Source organism: Etheostoma spectabile, chromosome 3 (genome assembly GCF_008692095.1).
Source record: "Etheostoma spectabile isolate EspeVRDwgs_2016 chromosome 3, UIUC_Espe_1.0, whole genome shotgun sequence".
Classification (NCBI taxonomy): Eukaryota; Metazoa; Chordata; class Actinopteri; order Perciformes; family Percidae; genus Etheostoma; species Etheostoma spectabile.
Genome location: NC_045735.1, coordinates 1,510,010 through 1,531,207, shown reverse-complemented (window position 1 = coordinate 1,531,207; position 21,198 = coordinate 1,510,010). Strand labels below are relative to the sequence as shown.

The 21,198-nt window shown below is 40.6% G+C and overlaps 1 protein-coding gene across 1 annotated transcript in view; it reads left to right on the top strand.

The window, feature by feature from the left end:
- Positions 1–21,198, top strand: part of sptbn4b (spectrin, beta, non-erythrocytic 4b) — a 97,648-nt gene that overhangs the window by 19,962 nt on the left and 56,488 nt on the right. Inside the window, 16 exon segments of the mRNA XM_032512112.1 lie at positions 5,080–5,171; positions 5,300–5,380; positions 5,927–6,042; positions 6,212–6,324; positions 6,582–6,769; positions 7,251–7,368; positions 8,074–8,232; positions 9,216–9,518; positions 9,862–10,012; positions 10,137–10,273; positions 11,490–11,639; positions 13,002–13,370; positions 13,572–13,786; positions 14,740–14,877; positions 19,316–19,556; positions 19,928–20,086. Coding sequence (XP_032368003.1) covers positions 5,080–5,171; positions 5,300–5,380; positions 5,927–6,042; positions 6,212–6,324; positions 6,582–6,769; positions 7,251–7,368; positions 8,074–8,232; positions 9,216–9,518; positions 9,862–10,012; positions 10,137–10,273; positions 11,490–11,639; positions 13,002–13,370; positions 13,572–13,786; positions 14,740–14,877; positions 19,316–19,556; positions 19,928–20,086 — 2,730 coding nt within the window.

The window sequence follows — 21,198 nt, the reverse complement described above, 5'->3', positions numbered from 1 at the left end:
ATTGATGTGTAAGTGTGCATGGCAGAGTTTGTGGTCTTTTTGTAATCTTAAAATCACAGCTTGCATAAAGCGTGTGTAAAATGTGTTTTTTTGTCCTTGCCATCTAAATTTCAGTATTGTATTAGAGTAAGTCAAGTTTCAGTGTTTAATCTGAATGACATGTTGTTAGGTAATTAATTAAGTAGACTCTGTAGAAAAACACAGTTTAGAAACATGTTCCACATAATTATTTAATTGCAGTAGTAGTAGTAATGCGTAAGAAGCAGAAACGTCTTGATAGACACCTTGTTAATAAGGTATCAACGTTTTTTTGCTGTTTTTGTTGTGTTTTGAGTCCAGCTGAGCATAGTATCTGTACAGTTTGGGCTACAGTAGTGTTAGCTGACTACAAGCTCTGACCATCAGCAGCGAGCTTGGCTGTTGTCGGCCTCCCTGCCCTAAAGGGCACCAGTCGATGGCCTCTTCATTTTGCATGTTGAGAAAGAAGAGCAGTGCGGAATGTGGTGTGTGTGTGTGTGTGTGTGTGTGTGTGTGTGTGTGTGTGGTGTGTGTGTGTGTGTGTGTGTGTGTGTGTGTGTGTGTGTGTGTGTGTGTGTGTGTGTGTGGTGTGTGTGTGTGTGTGGGTGGGTGTGTGGGTGTTGTGGTGTGTGGTGTGTGTTGTCACAGAGAGAGTAATTATGAAAGAAGTGAGTATAGGGGGAAAGGATGGTTGGCTGATGGGAAACAACGAGCATCGATGTTGTGGTAAATAAGCAACGGGCGGGGCCAACTGTGATCTTCAGTCAGTGTTCACCGTCAGTGATGTGATCAGAGACAGAATATGTAGTGAGTGGGGCGCCTGGATTAGCCTGGCTCCGCCCTCCTACGTAGTTCCACTCAGTTTTCCTTTCCCTTCAGTATACCGTCTGGGTTTGCGGTACTTTCTTGGGTTTTCTTTGGCCAAATTTGAACCGTCCAATCAGCGAACAGAGGTAGTGGCTGAGAACGATGACATTGAGGCCGTGTGCTAGAGTTGTAGCTCCGTGGCGATGGAGAATGATGCAATGCTGCCAAATATCCAGAAGTTAAAGCCCGAGAAAGAACAATCTTTGCTGAGTTTTGTTGGTGGCTGTGATCTTGTGGCCCTCCTCCACCACGGGGTTTGGCAAAAGTTTGATTTTCCACCAACTACTCAAAGCACGTTTACATAGTACAGGAACCATTCACCATTAACACACATTCAAACACTGTGACCAACAGATAAACACTCACACACATTTACACTCCGATGGCGCAGCATCAGGGGCAACTCAAGGTTCAGTGTCTTGCCCAAGGACACTTTGACATGGGACTGCAGGGCCAGGAATTGAACCACCAACCTTCCGATTGGCAGGCGGCCGCTCTACAGCCGCCCTAAGGCTAATGCTAGCCTTGCCAGTCTCCCCACTTGTTGCACATGCGCAGGACGTACATCACGACCCAACGTTAGCGATTGGTCATGTCAGATCCAGAGTGGCTCTGGGCAGAGCCAATAGTTTGAAACTTCAACAGAGTACCCGCCTTCAAGGAAGTTAACACTTGTCAATGGAGAGTGGCCAGATTCCCTGTACAAACTAATGTACGAGAGTCTGGTAGGACCAGGCTACGCCTGTATAGCTCACCTGGTAGAGTGTGCACCCTATGTACAAAGGCTCAGTCCTTGTCTCACTGCCGCCCCTTCTCTTCCCTTTCACATATTTAGCTGTCCTGCGTAATAAAAGCCTAAAATGTTTTAAAAATAATCTTAAAAATAGAAAGAATATGTAGTGATTATGGCTTTACTGTTTGTAAACACACCAATCAAAGTTAGCCCAGGGGGAGAGAGAGAGAGAGACAGAGAGTGCACAGTGGTGGTTGAGCGAGCTATAGAGTGAATGAAGAGAGGGAGCGCCGTACAAAGCAGTGATCAGAGGAAGAGAAGGCTCTTTTCTCAATGTTTTACAGCGATTATGTTCTAAAGCACAAATAAACACACCCACATCTCTGCGGGAACGTGCCACATTGCTGATTATGAGTGAATGCCGAGCTTCATCTACCACTACACACTTGTAAGTGATGATTGAGAGGGATTACTTTTGGATTAAAAATAAAAATCCAAGTAGTAAACCACAGTCTTTGTTGTTGTCCTTATTATTTGTCTTCTTTAAGCTACTGCCATTCCTACTGATTATTAGCATGTAAGTCTTTTCACACATCTGCATTATTTGCCATTATTTAAACAGGCATGTAACATGTGTGACCTAAAAAAACTCCAACCTGGCAAAAAGCCTTTTAAATTGAGGGGACAAAACAAAAATGAAAAATCTAAAGGGACCATGTAGAGAGATGAAAGATTGGGTTTGAACAGAGAAAAGCTGCTAACTGATTAATTAAATAATGAAACTAAGTAGCACAACACACAAAGACATTAAAAATTAGATTTATGAATCTGATTAATTTTGGAGATGTTTCAAAGTAGCATTGGAACAAAGTATGCTAATTAATCTGCAATTTATGTGAAGGCAGTGTAACAATGTCATGAGTCTGTATCGTAAAGAACAGGTCATCACGTTTTATTACCATTTTTGACAATGTGCTGAATTCATGTTCTCAGTTTGGATTATGTGAGACTTGGCTGCATATGGAACACATTACATTTTAAAATACACAGTACATTTGGGAGACTAATCAACTTTAGGCCAAGAAACAGTTGGTTTTGTAGTTTGCTTATGAACCAGGCCTGGGATTTTTGCCATTACTCAATTGGCTGTAACTGCCTGAGCCTTGATTCTAAATCTGAAGGCAGTTCATAAGGTCAATATCTTAATTTAACAGAACATTTAAGTGCTAAGATTAATGTCAGTAGGATGGAGAATTGTCCAGGGTTTGTCTGTGTATGTTATCTTTTCCTCTTGCACTTTGACTCTCCTTGTCTCCAGTTCTTTTCCGCTTTCCTCCCGTCCTCAGTGTTGTAAGTGAGAGTCTGCTTTGTCCAGTCAGCAGGTAGGGCCAAGCCACTGCAGTAACTGCACACAGGCGGAAAGAGTGAGCGACACAAAAAGAGAGGGAGAGAAAGGAAAGAAGGGAGAGGATTGACATGCAAAGGAAGAGGTGATCCTAATGTATTTACAGAGCCATTCATAAATAATAACAGACTTTTAGTATTTGCAGTGACTTCAATTATAGTTTGTGTGTGTGTGTGTGTGTGTGTGTGTGTGTGTGTGTGTGTGTGTGTGTGTGTGTGTTGTGGTTGGGGGTGTGTGTTGTGTGTGTGGTGTGTGTGTGTGTGTGTGTGTGTGTGTGTGTGTGTGTGTGTGTGTGTGTGTGTGTGTGTGTGTGTGTGTGTGTGTGTGTGTGTGTGTGTGTGTGTGTGTGTGTGTGTGTGTGTGTGTGTGTTGTCTTTTGTTGTGTGCTTACTTAGAACACTGCCACTTGCAGCTCACTTGCTGAATTGAGACTCATATGTAAATTTGACCAGATACATTGATTCTGATTTTTACTGAATGCACACAATAATGAAATTTTGTGACATGGTTCTCCTGTGGGCTTATCTGGTACATTGTTTTAACAATACCCTACTCTTGTTCTTACCCTTTTTTAGTTGGTTTACAGCAGACACACTTTACATCTTAATAGACAAACTATAGGTCTCGTGTTGAAGTATTAATTTTATGCAATTTTATTTTGTATTTTCCTGATGTTCTCTCTGGCTAGGACTGCTGCTAACTGTTCGATTTTAATTATCAGTCCATGGATTATTTGTTGGACATACTGATTAATCATTAAAATACATTTGTATCTCAAAAATAATAGTGATGCATTAAAAATGGCTTGCTTGCAAAAAGAAGGTTACAATGATATACAAGAGTGTTTTTTTTCTTTTCTTTTTTTACTCCGTATTCAAAGATCTGAATATGTAAAATAAATATCAGTTAATGCAATGTTTATATTTCAATTATCATGTATCTGCTGCTAAGATAACATTTAATGCTAGTTTAAAATTGTAATATCGCCTTGGAATAAAGAGACAGATAATTTTAGTGTAATCGCGAACCTAATTTGGTCTCTATTGGTGAGCATTTGTGTACATGTGTTCATCTTTTTGTGTTTTTACATGTAGGACCTTGTGTCTGTGCGTGTGTGTGTGGGTAGCAGCTGATCCCAGGGTGTGATGTCCCCAATTACCTTGGATCATGTCACTGTGATGTTATTGGTTGAATGGCTGTCACTGTCACCTATCATCAGGCGTTGATGATGACAGCGGCTCTGCACTTCCTTGCACTGAAATTCTTAGCTCTCATTGCTCTTAGTCTGTTTTTACTCTTAAGTCTTTCTCACTGTGTGTGTGTTCCTTTGAAGTTTCAGGAATACTGTCAGGGCAGTGTGGCTCTGACCTTTGCTCTTGACTGGTTCCAGAAGTCTAAGTTGCTGCCTCAGTGTTTATTTTATTTTATTTATTTTTAACAAGTGATTCAAATAGGGCTGGTGTTGCTCCCCAGTTGGAGAAACCCCTGAGCCAATCAGAGCCTTTGTGGGCAGGACTGAAGTTGGTTACAGAATTTTTATGGTTAAACAAATCTTAAACATGGTTACTTTACTTTACTTTTTATCACTGCTCACAATCTTTTAAGCTTCATGGTTATTATAGACATAATAATAAATTATCTGACTCAGAATGCGAGTATGACGAGCTTGCAACATTAGCCAGAAAGCCTATGATACTCAGGCTGTGTTTATAATCACTCCTTCATTCACTCCCTACATATTACTGTAGTTAACGCTTAGTCAGAGGTAAATTGAGATTCCGGACACTGTACAATTAGCATTTTTTGCGTGTAGTGTTGCACAACTAAAAGATAGTGTACTACATTTTTTCCGCCATTATGGGAGGATGTCATGGTACTATATAGTGCATACATTTACACAAAAATGTTGACACTCAAATAAAATGTCACACACAGTCATAGTGTACTATAAAGTAAATATCAAGTGATTTTGGACGTGACACAGGAGGTTTAGGGTCCACGCCACAATGTCTTTCCCAAACAAACTAAACCGTTGCTTTGTTGTGTTCTCGTTCAGATTCAGGTAATCAAAATAGAGACGGAGGACAACAGAGAAACCCGCTCTGCCAAGGACGCCCTGCTGCTCTGGTGCCAAATGAAGACGGCAGGGTGAGCAGTGAAATAAATATTTGCAACTGTGAATTTAATGATCATTCACATAATTTAGCGAGTGGGTATGTTAGTGTTAGTACGTTGGTGCTCCTTGGTTTACATGTAAAGATTTGTCCGTGCTCCAGGTACCCTGAGGTCAACATCCAGAACTTCACCACCTGCTGGAGAGACGGCCTCGCCTTCAACGCCCTCATACACAGACACAGGTAGTTAGACATTTTAATTCTCCCCAGCATGCTAACATGTTAATAGTAATTGGGAAGTTGTAAGTTTTACATGATGACAGCTGCAAGTAGAAAACAGTTTGCAATGTTACTGCATTTAAAAGAAAAAAAACAGGAATTGTTTTATTTTCTCAGTTTTCCACAAATAATAGGATTTTGATGTAAAAACATGATTTAAAAATAAAATACATAAACACTCATTTACAGTAGATAAACACTCAAAGATAATGTGGAAACTAAGACTCGTAATGGGTTTTGACTGATTTAGCATTAGAGTCATACAAACATGACACAGTCTTTTTTTAAGATTACTTTTTGGGGGCATTTCCCTTTATTATCAAGTGACAGTGGATAGACATGAAAGGGGGAGAGAGAGAGATGGGGGATGACACGCAGCAAAGGGCCACAGGTCGGATTTGAACCCTGGCTGCTGCAGGACTCAGCCAACATGGGGGGAACGCTCTTACTGGGTGAGCTAGAAGCTGTTCCAATATGACACATTCTGTCTCATCATCTTGTGTCCTCCAGACCTGACCTGATTGAGTTCCACAAGCTGACGCGGTCCAACGCAACTCACAACCTCCAGCAAGCCTTCAACATCGCTGAGCAGAACCTGGGCCTCACCAAACTCCTGGACCCTGAGGGTAAGAATGTTTATCTCGTTTTGGTGTCAAAATTACATAGAGCAATATCTGTAACCGTGCCATAAGAGGGATTTTTACTCACTGAGATAAATAGCAACGGCGTGCCTCCACCTAAAGTCAAGCCGTTAACTCCTCGTATCTCTGTCTCCGCCACCTTCCTTCGGTGCAGATGTAAACACAGAGAACCCAGACGAGAAGTCCATCATCACTTATGTGGTCTCCTACTACCACTACTTCTCTAAGATGAAGGCTCTTATTGTGGAGGGCAAGAGGGTTGGCAAGGTAACAAATTACACACGTGCAGATACACACATAGACGTTCCATTAAAGGTGAAGGGCAAGCAGTGTTTGTTAGCTAGACACAAGTAACAATTCATCAAAATGTTCAGTCGCTCACGAAAGGAAAAAATGTAAATACATGATAATTCAAAAAGATTCTCTTTCTATCACTGGGTATCTTTCTCTTCCAGTGTCTGTTTTCTTCTTGACTCTATGTCCCATTCTCTCTCTCTTTATCTTCCTCCATCTGTCTGACTCAGGTACTAGACAACTGTATTGAGGCAGAGAAGATCGTCAACCGCTATGAGGCTCTGGCTTCCGACCTGCTGGACTGGATAGAAAAGACCATCGCGGTCATTAGCAACCAGAAGTTTGCCAACTCGCTGACCGGAGTTCAACAGCAGCTGCAGGCCTTCACAACCTACTGCACCATAGAGAAGCCCATCAAGTACATTTTGTGGATTTCTATAATACTATTACCAGTCATTTATTACATAGCACACACAAACAGAAGTATGGCTACTTGTGCATGCCTTTTACTGAAGAGCAATAACACACTGCTCGTAAATACCACTGGCAACTTTTGGTTGATGTGCTCTATAGGTTAGTTACCGCGAAATTGACAATGGATGTTTTCAGAATATGTCACCATATATTGGTTTGAAGCTGTATTAAACACCCAGGTGTTCATGCAGTTGATTCCCTCAGAGTGATGAATGGCCATGACACTGGACAGCGGGGTAGCAGAGCGGGCAGAGTCCTCAGACCTGTCCTTGAGCAAGACACTGAAACCCTGACCAAATCTGTGGCTTTTTTTGTGAACAAAGTTGGTACTTTCAGCGTGTCCTACACAGGAGGGGACTATTAAAAGAGAAGAGGCCATATTGTGAAACAGTAACACAAACTAAAGTTTTCTGTTTCTCACTCAGGTTTCAGGAGAAGGGGAATCTCGAGGTCCTTCTGTTCACCATCCAAAGCAAGCTTAGAGCCAACAACCAGAAACCCTATGTGCCTCATGATGGGAAGCTCATCTCAGACATCAACAAGGTTTTCTTTTATATACTGATATGAGCGAGTGATTGATCGATTAACCCATGTGTTGTCCTCAGGTCAAATTTGACCCGTTCTCAAAACGTCTGTAAGACAAATATGAGTTTCTTTTCAACCAAATTACCCAAAACGTTAAGTACAATTTCACTACTCAAGTACTTAATCACTACTTTCATAGAACTTTGGGGAATCAATTTTACATAATTTTGAAAAAATTGAAATGGATTTAAAACCTGACTTTGAGATACACATTTGTGAATATCATAAAATATAGGTTAATTTTAAAATTAGGTATAATTTCCTTTAAATTAAATGTATTGACCATGTATTCCAAAAAATAAGTGTAAAACTAGTGGTAATAAGTTGGGGTTAGGGAAAAATAGCATCAAAAATGTCAAACATAAGTGATAAAAACATTGAAAAAAAGTTCTTTAAAAAGGGACAAAAATGTAAAAAAAAAAAAAAAAAGGTGTTAATTTTGTCCTAAAAGGACAACAAGTGCATGGTCAACCGGAAGACAACACAAGGGTTAAAACGTCGCCATCACTCTTTAACAGTTGAGACAAAAATCTGCACCTGCTTCAAAGGTTTTCACATCACATTGACGTGTTTAATCAGTTTTTGTTTTTCACTATTTTTATTTATCAATTACAGGTACATAACCACTATTAAACTATTTATTTGATTTATTTTCCTGTCCAGGCCTGGGAGAGGCTGGAGAAGGCTGAACATGAGAGGGGCGTGGCTCTGCGCAAGGAGCTGATTCGTCAGGAGAAGTTGGAGCTGCTGGCTCAGTGCTTTGACCACAAAACCACCATGAGACAAGCCTGGCTCAATGAGAACCAGAGGCTTGTATCACAGGTACGGACCTCATGCAGCTGGGTTATAAACATGCTTCTTCTAGTTGCAGTTCAGCTTTGTAACATGAGAAATAATATATATCGTTTTATGCAAACTATTTTTCTGTTTTGCATGGATGTAAAGTCAAATCGTGCATGCTTAGTGATTTGATGATAAATATCAGATCAATTTAACTTCATCAGTGTAACAAAAGTACCTCCACAGTCTAAGTCCCCACTCCACTATGTGTCCCTTCACCTGGATGTTTGTGCCTCAGTGTGCACAGCTTGACACTAGAAGGCTGTTTTTAAACTCATCTGCTACAGAGGGAAAGTTTCGGCTGCGTCAAGGAGTAAACCTCTATATATGGGCGCCTGCTTTGCCAACTGACCTATCTGGGTGCCCTCTGTGCGCACTTTTACTGTTTGTTTAAGACATGCACATAAGACAGCACAACTAGTCAATGCAATGTACACATCCTCACATTAAACCCATTTGTGCCATGCCGGTTAAGTGTCTGTTTGGATTTTACCTCAACACCCTGGTGAAGGCTTTCAGCTGAAATGCTGATGTCATGTAATATTAAAGGCTTCTTATTATACTCAGACTCAGTGCCTTGCATCTTCTGCTCTTTTTTGAAGTAAGAGACATCTTTTGTCCAACAGTTTAACAGTATCTAGATGTTTTATTGAGATTATGTACAACTTGTTATGTGAAGTACCGTACATGCACTGTATATTGTATGTCTAAATTTACAAAGTAGGGCTGCAAAAGAGAATATTGTATAGGCTGTACAATCAACCTGTGCATGTACAGTATGTAAAGTTCTCTACTACTGTGAGCAAATGAGTTAGCCTTTGGTCGTCATTTTTCCAGTGGTTGATCTTCATCAGATTAGTGTTCTTTCACTCTCTTTTCGCTCCTCCCCCCTTTGTCTCCAAACTCTCTTTGCCTCAGCGGCACACCTTACACTTTTTTCTTTCAATTATTTCTGCTCAATACAGGACAATTTTGGCTATGACCTACCAGCAGTCGAGGCGGCAATGAAGAAACACGAGGCCATCGAGGCCGACATAGCTTCATATGAAGAGCGAATTGGCGTGGTGGTGGAACTTGCTGCAGAGATGGAAACAGAAGGATACTACGACATTCGGCGTATCTTGGCACGTAAGGAGAACATTCTGGGCCAGTGGAGTCTGCTGAAGGAGCTGGTGGCTGGGAGGAGAACCCGTCTGGAGAAGAACCTGGCCCTGCAGAAGACTTTTCAGGACATGGTCTACATGATCGACTGGATGGAGGACACACAGGTGCTGTACTGGAGGATGTGTGTAGTGAGAGCAAGACACTCCACTATATTCAGTTGTTAAATAAAGACAGAGGAAAGAAGTAGTGGGCAAATTTAAAGAGGGTCTACATAGTTTGAAGAGTGAAAAATAGAAATGGGGTAGATCCAGAAAGACAGAGAGTCAAAGAAGACAGACACAGAGCGAAAGTATGTTTGCCTCCTTTTGATTCATCAATAGAAATGAAGACCAGGGGAATATAGGAAGAGAGAAGAGATAATTGAATGAGGAAGTAGAAAACAAAAAAAGGCCTCCTTATATACAATGACATCACACGTTCCCTGTCATCTCCCATTCTCTCTCTCAGGTCCAGCTTCTGTCGAAGGACTTTGGGAAGCATCTTCTGCAGGTGGACGACCTGCTGCAGAAACACAGCCTGCAGGAAGCCGACATTGCGGTGCAGGCTGAGAGGGTCGAGACACTCAACACGGCTGCACTCAAATTCACCACTATAGAGGGTATACACACATCTGTCTTGTGTATTGTGTATAGCGATGACGAAGTGTGTCAGTTTATCATCTTTGAATTGTATTCTGTGTTTCTTTTTATAATGATAATTAACCTCATTTTGTTGTTTCCCAGGTTACCAACCGTGTGACCCACAGGTGATCTGTAACCGTGTCAACCATGTCTCTTCCTGTCTGGAGGAGCTGAAACAACTGGCAGCTAAAAGGCGTGATGAGCTTGAGGAGTCGAGACAACTGTGGGCCTTCTTTCAGGTAAAATGGGCCGACGGGACGAGGCTAAAGACAGGATAAAGTCATGTTATTTGTTCCAAGCACGTTAAGAGGCCAATATTTGTTTGTTGGATGATTTAAACAGCCAATTCCATACAAATTGGGGAATGGGAATTGGGGGATGTGTCCTACAAGTTTTGTAACTTTCCAAAAACCATTGTTCCGATGTTAACACACACCTCACCCAGTGATTGGTGGGGGTTGTGGAGATGAGAAAATACGCTGGATTTGAACTCTCAAGCTCTCCTTTTTTAATTTTAACACAACTGTTTTCTGTATCTTTTTGTGTGTAGAACCGAGTGCAACATTATTAATGCCTTCCGAGAGACCGTCTTAAAATGTGTGTTGTTATCCCCATATGGGCTGGGGGTGTGGCCTTGACCAACTGCCACTTTGCTTGTTTGAAAGCCATGATGTCTCTCAAAGCAGAGGAAAGGGAGGAAACCTTGCCCCTTATGACTTCACAAGGGACAAGATTCCAGATTGCCCCATCTGATCTTTAATTTTCTAAAAGGCAGAGCAGGATACCCAGGGTTCGGTTTACACCTATTACTATTTCTAGCTACCGGAGGACCATAGGCAGGCTAGGGGAACTCATATTAATCTTAAAAAACCTCATAAAGTGACATTTTCATGCCATGGGACCTTTAAATATGCGTTAATTCATCAGTTATACTCACCAACCTCTATTCCTGGCCTATAATCCTAACCCCCAACTCTTCGCATTCCTCCTTAACCACAACTCGCTAACTAGAGGAGATGTAACATAAATGTTTCTAGTGAAGACGTAAGAAATCACACAGCGAAATGCTGTCTTAATAATAACGCTCTGTTCTTTGCTGCTTTGCGTCAGAACAAAACAGTGCTGGCCGACCAACTATTGATTAGTGTTTAACCGCATATACTATATAATATACTACAGTTTTTATGAATAACACAGCTGTCTCTCTAGTAGGCTCGGAGAAAAGGTAAAAACTATAATCAAATTAGTTGCTCAGATCGTACCAAATGCAATGTTAGTCATATTATGCTGCCCTTTTAATTTTTTCAGCTCTACTATCTTTTCCTCCTTCTCAACCTTTTTTGTTTTAGAATTAGGTTTGTGTTATAAAACCTATGGGTATTATGTTTTTTTTAAAATATTTTCTTTGTTAAAACAAAAAAGTAAATCTAATTTGTCTCTTTGTTCTGCTGTTAGGAGCTGGAGGAGTCGGAGGCCTGGATCAGGGAGAAGAGCTCTATCCTGGGAGCTCAGGGTTATGGGAAGGACCTGAGCAGTGTGCTGAAGTTACTACAAAAACACAAGACTCTGGCAGGAGAACTGCTGGCTCACCGGTCCCTGCTGCAGGTGTGTGTGTGTGTGTGTGTGTGTGGTGTGTGTGCGTGTGTGTGTGTGGTGTGTGTGCGTGCGTGCGTGCACCTGGAATGCCTACAGTACTCAGAGTTTTTGTTCTCAACTTCAGGTACTTTAAGGAATTTAAATTTGAGCTCTCCTACAAAAAATCAACCTTTCTTACCAAAAATTATGTTCAATAGTACAAATTACAGTTGTTATAGCACCCTGCTTTTTTCCGTATATTATCACTTGTAGAATCTGACTCTATAACAGTCGGAACAGGTATAATTTCAGTTACTTCTACATGTGATTTATTGGCATTGGTTTTATGCTGTTCTTCTTGTTTGTGAACTTGTAGTTTTATTATCATGTAAAATTGCTGCTCAGTTGACCATCCATTAAGAAACAGCCCCATGCATAAAGCCAGTAAGGAGCATGTTTTGTTCAGAGGGAAGAGAACAAGTAAAAATATATATATATATATATATATATATATATATATATATATATATATATTTTTTTTATTATTGAAAAAAACATGCTGGGATTTTTGCATATGACTTGGTGTAATGGCATTTTGCAGCATGGGTGTACTTTTATGACCGATCCTATTTAAAACTTCATGACTCATGAAATGGGCTACCTTGAGCAGCACGATTTGACCAAAAGAGTTGTTGGCACCAGGCTACTGAACAAGAGCAAATGTAACCGTGCAACCGCTTGAGTCTAATGTAATGAAGCGGTCTCAGTTCTCGGCAAGTTTGAGTTATTAACCAAGCCTTGTTTCCAGTGCATGTTAGGTGATTGTGTTCATGGCCATTCACACATTATTGATGGTGAAGGACATCGGATACAAATACACGTCATGTTATCTTGGTAGTTGTGTTAAGCGAAGTGAATGTTGCCGGCTGAATGGTAGGTAGGCTGTCAGGAGGAGCCTGCCCTCCAGGCTACTGAACGAGACCGAATGTAACCGTTCATCTCAAGTCTAATGTAATCAAACGGGTGTCTAGTGTTCTCGGCAAGTTTGAATTATCAACCGATCCTAGAAATCTTTATTTCTTATGCATTTTAGGTCACTTTGTACATAGAAATACGTAGGCTACTGTACATTACCGATGGATATCACATACAAATACACGTCATGTTATCTTGGTAGTTATGTTAAGTTAAATGTTTGTTACATGGTAGGTAGGCTGTCACAAGGAGACCGCGCACCAGGCTACTGAACAAGGCCGTAACCATGCCCAATGCATGAGTCTAATTTATCAAACAGGTGTCTATGTTCTCGGCAAATTTGGCTTGTGTTCCACTTTAGTGGGAAATAATTTGGAGTAACACTGTTATTTCTTCTGTCCTATCCTGCCTCTATAGAACACCATGAAGCGAGGAAAGCAGATCCTGAGTGAGAAGAGCTTTGGCACTGCGGGGATCCAGGAGAGCATCATGGAGGTGAAGGGCGAGTGGAAGAGGCTGGAGGACCAGGCCGCGCAGCGACTCGGCCACCTGCAGGAGGCGCTAAACTTTTTTCAGTTCTCCACGGAGACCGACGACCTGGTAGTATGGCTGCAGGATGCTTACCGCCTGGTCTACAGCGAAGACTTTGGACACGATGAGTACTCCACCCAGTCACTTCTGAAGAAACACAAAGGGGTCAGCGAGGCCATCGACAAACATCGCCTGCATGTAGTGACACTGCGTAAACACATGGTGCTGCTGCCTCTGCGCTACCGTGACCAGGAGGTGAGCAGGAAACGGATTAATATCTAATACATATCTAATTGCTATTATTTTGACTGATATTATGATTGCGATATGAATCACGATATTGGAGGGAATGATCATTTTTGTGTCATTATTCTCATTTTCATTGAAAAATATTAATAAAATGATTTGTAGTGTGATTTTTGCGATTATCTAGGATTTGCCCTCTCCTCTCTGTAGGAGGTGCACGTGCGTATGGGAGAGGTGGAGCAGCTCTATACTGAAGTGGCCGAGGTGGCGGTGCTCCGGCAGCAGTGGCTCCACGATGCCCTCGCTGTATACCGCATGTTCAGCGAGGTCAATGCCTGTGAGCTGTGGATTGATGAGAAGGAGCAGTGGTTGGACAAGATGGAGATCCCAGAGAGGCTGGAGGACGTGGAGATGGTCGCACACAGGTGAGGAAAAGCTAGAGGAGAGGAAGGGGAGGTAGGGGGTTTGATCGCTGTGACATGAAATGGGGATTTGGAAAAGGGATTGGTTGTAGTTCAATTTGTGATAGTACTTGTTGCTCAGATTTTTATCAGTAATTGATCACATTATGATGGAATAACTGGCACCTTAATGATGGATTGAAGGACCTTAGCTACTTTAATGTGATTTATGTATTCCATATACTTATTTTCAATGCTCCACTCTTTTGTTGTGCTGTGTGTCTGATTACATGTACAAGGTTGCATCACAAATTGCACCTCAGGACAAGATCTATTAAGTGGAAGTTGGCACAGAAGCTCAGCTGGGTTTCTGTTGTTTTGTTTAAAGAGCTCATATTATGCTTTTTGGCTTTTCCCCTTTCCTTTATTGTGTTATACATCTCACTTCTCATCTCACGTCACTTTGTAACACACGTTATAATGTGGCCTAGCAGCTAGTGTGGCATGCCCTCAAACCAAGCTAGTTCAGATAGTTATATCGCCATGTCCGGGAGAAAGTGCAGAATTAAAACGTTGCGTATAAAAGACTCCAGTCTAGGTTGTATGGCTGATCCGAAGCCATAGGTTACTGGATGAAGCATGTTTGTTTTGGATCACACTAGCTTGCTTGTCAGGGCCCGCCCTACTCTCCTTCTGATTGGTTTGCAGTCCTTACTGGTACTATGCATGTGCAACTCCAAAAAGATGGGATAGAAGTGAGATTCCTCACTTGAGACACACATGGGGAAAAGAGGAGCTGCAGCAATGTGCAGTACGACAAAAGTATGTTTTTTTGAAAATTAAAGCATTAAAAACCCTTTTCTGGTACAACTTCTAAATACAATCATGAACCTGACAATGAGCTTGGCCCATGCAAAAACATCCTTACCCGCTGACTTTGTTCCATCATATCTCACAATATTCTTTTGTTGTTGTAGATTTGAGAGCCTGGACCAGGAGATGAACAGCCTGATGGGTAGGATCCTGGATGTTAACCAGATAGTTCAGCAGCTCCTGGATGGTGGTCATCCATCCTCTACAGAGGTTAGAGGTTGTCAGGACCACCTCAACTCAAGGTACTGAAACACAACTCGCCTCCCAACAGCTACAACCACTACCACTATCACAGATACTACTTGTACTTTAACTGACATTAACAATTACAACAAGTTTACAAAACACACAAATACTTAAAGCGATATTTCACCGCTGGAAAGATTAATATGTATTTAAATTGTGTCATTTTTGTAGTAGAAATGTGAAATAAATTTAAAAGTTGGTGCCCTGTAGACCGAGAAAAGCCAGAAAAAAGCATCCAATGATGCAAAATGGATGCGATTTTTGTGTCGTAAGATTTTTTTCCCCAGACACACAATACAGAGATCTCTCCTCTCAAGGGGACATGAGGGAGGTATGCATGGTCATTCAAAAATAATACTGGGTGTCTACTAATACAAGGCTTAATGCTAATCGGTATTAAAGTATCCCTAAACCAGCAGTTGTACTTCTACTGGTACATGGCATTACGATACACTCTCTAATACTCCTGCTCCAAATCCCACTAGGCAAGGTAAGTTTATTAATACAGCACCTTGTAAACACAGAGGAGTTTCAAAATGTTTTGCCTAAGGCCCAGAAATACATTAGATCGTCATTTAAAACACAAAGCAGGGGAAGAAAAACTCTAGTAAAGTAGTAAAATTAAGTTAAATACATTTCAACATGTTTGTTTCAGCACAGTTACATTTTAATTACGAAAGAAAAATCTGAGTATTTTTTGTATTACTTATTGTAACTACTATACTTATGGACAGTTACACAATATGCATTAAAACACTAATACACTGGCTGTGTCTTTGCACGCTCACTAAAACAGATGTTAAAGTTGAACTTGTTGGAACTACAAAGCAGTCTCAGTAAATGAATGCCTTTCAAACTTATATCCAGAAATTAATTTGATGATGTTCATATACTGCACTGCATGTGGAGAGCAGCCTCTCGGATCTCTGTCATATTTACTCCCGGGAAAGGGGGAGGAGTAGGTGGGAGGAGAGGGAGGCAGACTGACACGCAGAGAGAAAAGAGACATGGCAAGGGAGAGACATTTCTTTGGGTTGTGTAATTATTCAGGGGAATTCATACTTTAGAGAATTCTTTTTGTTCGCAGAGTGTAATTGTTTTTGACTTAGCATAGAGGCTGAACTCCTACCTGCTTTTTCATCTTTGTAGAGAATGAGTTCAGTCACTGCCTGAGATCACTCTCCCTCTCTCTCTGTTTGGCCGAGAGCGTTATTTACGGTAACATCCGGCCAGGTCAACCCTGGGATGGGACTGGCTTTTATCCGGGACAGTCATATTCACTGACCACTGTTAGTGGCACGTCTGGCAGCAGAGTCCATGGCGGCCGGGTGACTATGAGTCTTGTGACCTTGGCACTAGAGCCTGACCGATATATCGGCGGGGCGATATTATTGGCCAATATTAGGCATTTCCCGATCTATTGGTATCGGTATATGCAACACCAACGCTCATAACATGGTTGACAGTCAGTTTTTTAAAAGTTTTTTTATATTCATTCATCAGATGAAAAATAAATGATTCTGACGATTGAATATTTAAAAAATAAAAACGGACTGTCAACCATGTTGTGAGCGTTGGCGTTGCATAGTAGACGCTCCACAACGTCCCTGTTGGACACACTGATCATTTTTTTTGTTAAAGTGTTTTAGTTTTTATATCTTAAGTTTGTATTTTTATACATTTTATTTGTCAGAACTTTTGTATATTTTGATGTTCCTCTGTTCTGTTGTGACAATAAAACAAATTTTTATCATATTTTTTTTAGTGAGAACTCATAAATAACTACAAAAAACTGATGTTAGGGAAATCTTTTTATGTTTTGTAATGCATTTCTGGATTTTTTAAATATATATCGGCCGATACATCGGCACATTGGAGTTTTAAATTACCAAATATTTCTGTCGGTATCGGCCTTAAAAATCCTTTAGCGGTCGGGCTCTACTTGGCACATAGTCTTGGTCTCAGGGTGACCATCTGTGCTGGCTGCCTCAGTCAAGAAGAAGCCAGCCGAGAGCAAAAATAAGAACCAACAAAAATAAAATCAACACTTATAACTCCTTATCACCTTCTCTGGCATTAGTTATTAAAATTCTGTTTTCATTTTTGGTACCTTGACTCTAAAATATCTTTCCTTAGATACGGACACTGTGTACAGTATTGGGGTCATGGTCACACCAGTAATCCTAAGTGTAAGGAAATACATGAATGTAGTTTATTTCCCATTAGTTAAATATTTCACTTTTTAAAGCATATAGTCACGTAATTTATCCATCCTCCACAGCGCTGTGGAGGAGGGTCTGACTTGTCCACACAGTATTCTGGGATGGGAGAGAAACGTGCTTTGGTTTATTGGCATTTACTAGAACCAATTACAATCGTCTTATGGCGCTAAAGCCCGCGATGCCTCTGCAAAATAGCCTCGGTTAGGAACTTGTTTTGGTGGAACATGTGTGCGTTAAAAAGTAGTTGGACAGATAGTCATGCTAGCTGTCTGGGTTTACCCTGCAGAGATCTGAAGAGCAGGTAACCATAGTCCTCATGAATCCACCGCAGTTTAGAACGCCTACACAAATAAAGTGGACGGTAACGGACATCTAGCTAAAATGAAAGACATTTGGCGGAATTCCCGGCGACACTGGAGCAATCCCAGTAGGGAACGTTGTGGATGTAGACGGCTATGCTTACAGCTAAGTCAGTTTTATCCTTGGCTTTACATTTTCTACCTTTTAAATTGATTTCTGATATAGTATCTGTTGTTAATACTTCTTTCTTAACCCTTGTATTGTCTTCACTTTCGGGACCCTCTCGTATCCCTGGGGTCAAATTGACCCGTGACTTATTTGGGGTTTTAAAAACAATTCTGAAATAAAATTGTACTTCATAATCTGTTAACAAATATTGTCTTTATCTCAATTTCAAACAATTGAGATAACCTACGTATTTAAGGAATGCAATCAGTCTCTACTAGAACACAATTAAAAATGGAAGTGTGATTTGTTTTTTTTGGTCATGAGGTTATAATTCATGTTAAAAATCCACTTTGGAAGAAACATAAGTGGTCATATCCAGAATAATTTTCTGAATTGAGTCAGGAATACATGTTTGTCACAGAAAATAAGGTAAGGCCGTTGATTTTCAGGTAGCAAAAATGTACTTGTGTCATTTTTCTTCTTATAAAAATTTGAAATGGGTCAATTTGACCCAAATACCACACAAGGGTTAACTGCATTAAACACTCAAGCAATAGTTATAATGCAACAACTGTTAACAACATTTTAAATAAAGGAAGTGATGCCATGAACATGAAGTAAAAAGTTTTACTAATTTTGTACATCTTTCTACATATTACTACTACAACCATACCCTTTTATTTTAATAATTAGTATTTTATTTATGTTAAAATCATCAAGATGAATTCTTTATTTCACAATTACATAAAACAAATCACGTTGTGTGTAAACTGAGTTTGGGTAATCTAATTAATCACTGCTTCCCTGTATGTTATGTTTCATTTTTGTGAAGCAGCGAACCCCCGTCACACACATACATCCCACAAATTCACACCACCATGTTACATCAGTAAGACGACTTTTGCAGCTCTGATGTCCCCGAGCTGTTTTCCTGTCTGCCTGCTGAGCGCTCTGTCTGCCTCTCAGCCACTCTGCCATTACCTCATTACAGTCACAAGGATGTGTGTGTGTGTGAGTGTGTTTCTTGGCTTAATGGGTGTGGATTGAGACCTGCTGATCTGGAGCAAAATCAGGAGGACATATTGTATGACGATATGGTAAGCAGACGAGTCCTGGGCTGAAACCACAGCATACAGAGAGCAAGCCAAACTGTCTCATGCCATTCATATCTGGTCATATGTGGTCATCGTAATTCATTTGAACATGTCTTTTACGATGCAGCTTGGCTCATCTCAAGGGCAGAATTAAGCTTTCATGTTTAAGACATTTAGTTTTTACATCCCAGTTGACAGAAACAAAACATCTCTCAAACACGAGCTTTCATGTCAGCACCAGATTTAGCATCAAAATAGGTTTGGTTTCAGTCCCACCAGATGAGATATTTTTTAGTTGATAGATTCTTTGTTTTAGATTACATCTGCTGTTAACATGCCTGCTGGATTTTTGCAGCCGATATTTTGACCAGGAACAACCAAAGGCTGGTAGTTCTGCAGTTGAAACCTTGTTAGTGTAAGAAGGACAAAAATGAACAACCTACTGGCCATGTATTCAAAAAAACCTTTGTAATTGAAAATAGAAAGGCAATACACAAGACTAAAACAAATCTCTTTTGGAATGAAAGGGAAATATATACTATAGGTGTAAAACTTCACAATTAATTCAGACTCTCTTCATAATCGCACCTCCTTCATAGTACCACACTCACTTTCAGCATTACTCTGTCCTGTCTGTCACATCGTAACAGGTGGAACAGCATTGTGGAGCTGGTTGAGCAGAAAAAAGATCAGCTGGACTCGATGTTACGCCTGCAAAACTACCTGCTGGAGTGTGCCGAGATCAAGTCCCAGATCCAGGACAAGAGAAAAGCAATTGACGCCACTCAGTACATGGGCAGCGACTTGGGAGGAGTCCTGGCTCTGCAGAGACGCCTCTCCACCATGGAGGGAGCCCTGTCTGTCCTGGAGCCCAAACTTCTGCATCTACAGGTATGGAATTATGGGAAAATACATTGAGTGTACAAATGTTCAAGGAAGACATTATTAAAGGGTTCAAAGATCTCATTTAAAACACTTGGCTCAAACTGGAAACGCTAACTACCTGCTCATTTTTCCTTTTATCTATTTAAAAAAAAATTGTTTATTGCAAACAAAACACTGTTGGTGCAACAGGAAATTTGGAATGCATCCCTAAGATAAGATAAGATAGACTTTATTGATCCCACAATGGGGTAATTGTCACTTGTCACAGCAGCTCGATACAAAAAATGTAAAGGTTACGACGATTTCATACAGAGGTTGTATTATTGCAGCATAAAAGGCTACAATCACCATAATGCCGTCTCTGTTTGGTGATGTAGGAAGAGGCGGAACATTTGGCCACCGCCCACCCAGGTCGGGCTATGGAGGTCCTCGTGCCGTTTGATGGCATCAGTGTGGAGTGGGAGGAGCTGAAACGCACCCTGCAGGGCTGTGAGGACTCACTGATGGTGGCTAGCAGGCTGCAGAGCTTCATACAGGTACAGAGATAGTTAAATCAGGAGAGACTTCATTTAAGAGTGAAATGAGGTCAACAAGCGTGGTGCACAGCAGGTTGATGTGTTAAAAGTCTTTGGCTATTAGACTCCATCAAAATGTTAAATTGGAAGGGGTATAGAGGCCATGGACGTATGGGAATGAAGGAAGCCTGAAGATATGGATGGATGTGATGTAAAGCGGGGCTTCTGATGGAGGAACCGTGGGTGCTGGGAATGACGAGAACCAGAGGTGAATGCCGTGGAGGAGGGTCGCCTTCTGATCGATTCTGCCTGAAATAACAACTCACAGCAGCAAAGACTAGAACAGATTTTAAGTTTAAATGCAACTACGTAATAGATCAAAGAGATTGTGGAAAAAATCTGATTGGTTTATCGGAAAGCGTAAACGCCCACATTCAGCTGATTAGGTTGGGAGAGAAAGATGTGAAGCATAGTAGTCTTCATGATTGGACCTATGCTGAGCTTCATTTCATGGAGAAGAAAGCGATCATTCTGAATAGAGACTGACTTGGCATCTTACTCCACCACAGTGATACTGGCATGTAACTTCAGTTTTTTTTGTTTTAAAGAAATGAACTAAAATATGTAAAATCACATAGTTAGTTATTCAAACGTTAGTTATTTACACGTTAGTTATACAATAATAATAATACATATATATTATATACAATTATATAATAATAATAATGACAATAATAATAATACATGTTATTTCTAATGCACTTTTCATCAATAAATCTCAAAGTGCTACTGGTAAAAAAAAAAAGAATAATAATAAAACAAAAAGAATAAAAAAAGAAAATAAAGCTATTCTTAGAAGAGAGGATAAACCTTTGACTTCAGTAATAATTCTATCACTGGTCTTGATCAGCAACCCAGGCAGACACATAATGCTCTGATAATGATCAGACAATAGAAACCTTATCTGCCTCTTCAAAGGTTGAGAAAGGTTCAACTTCCCAGAAGAGGTAAGAGACATCAATCACAATTCTATCAGCCAACAAATCAAAAATGTTTGAGAGGCTGGGTTTCAACAACAGACATTGAGAAAATCAAAGTGGAGAAATTGGCTGTGAAGTAAATTTTACTGGGGC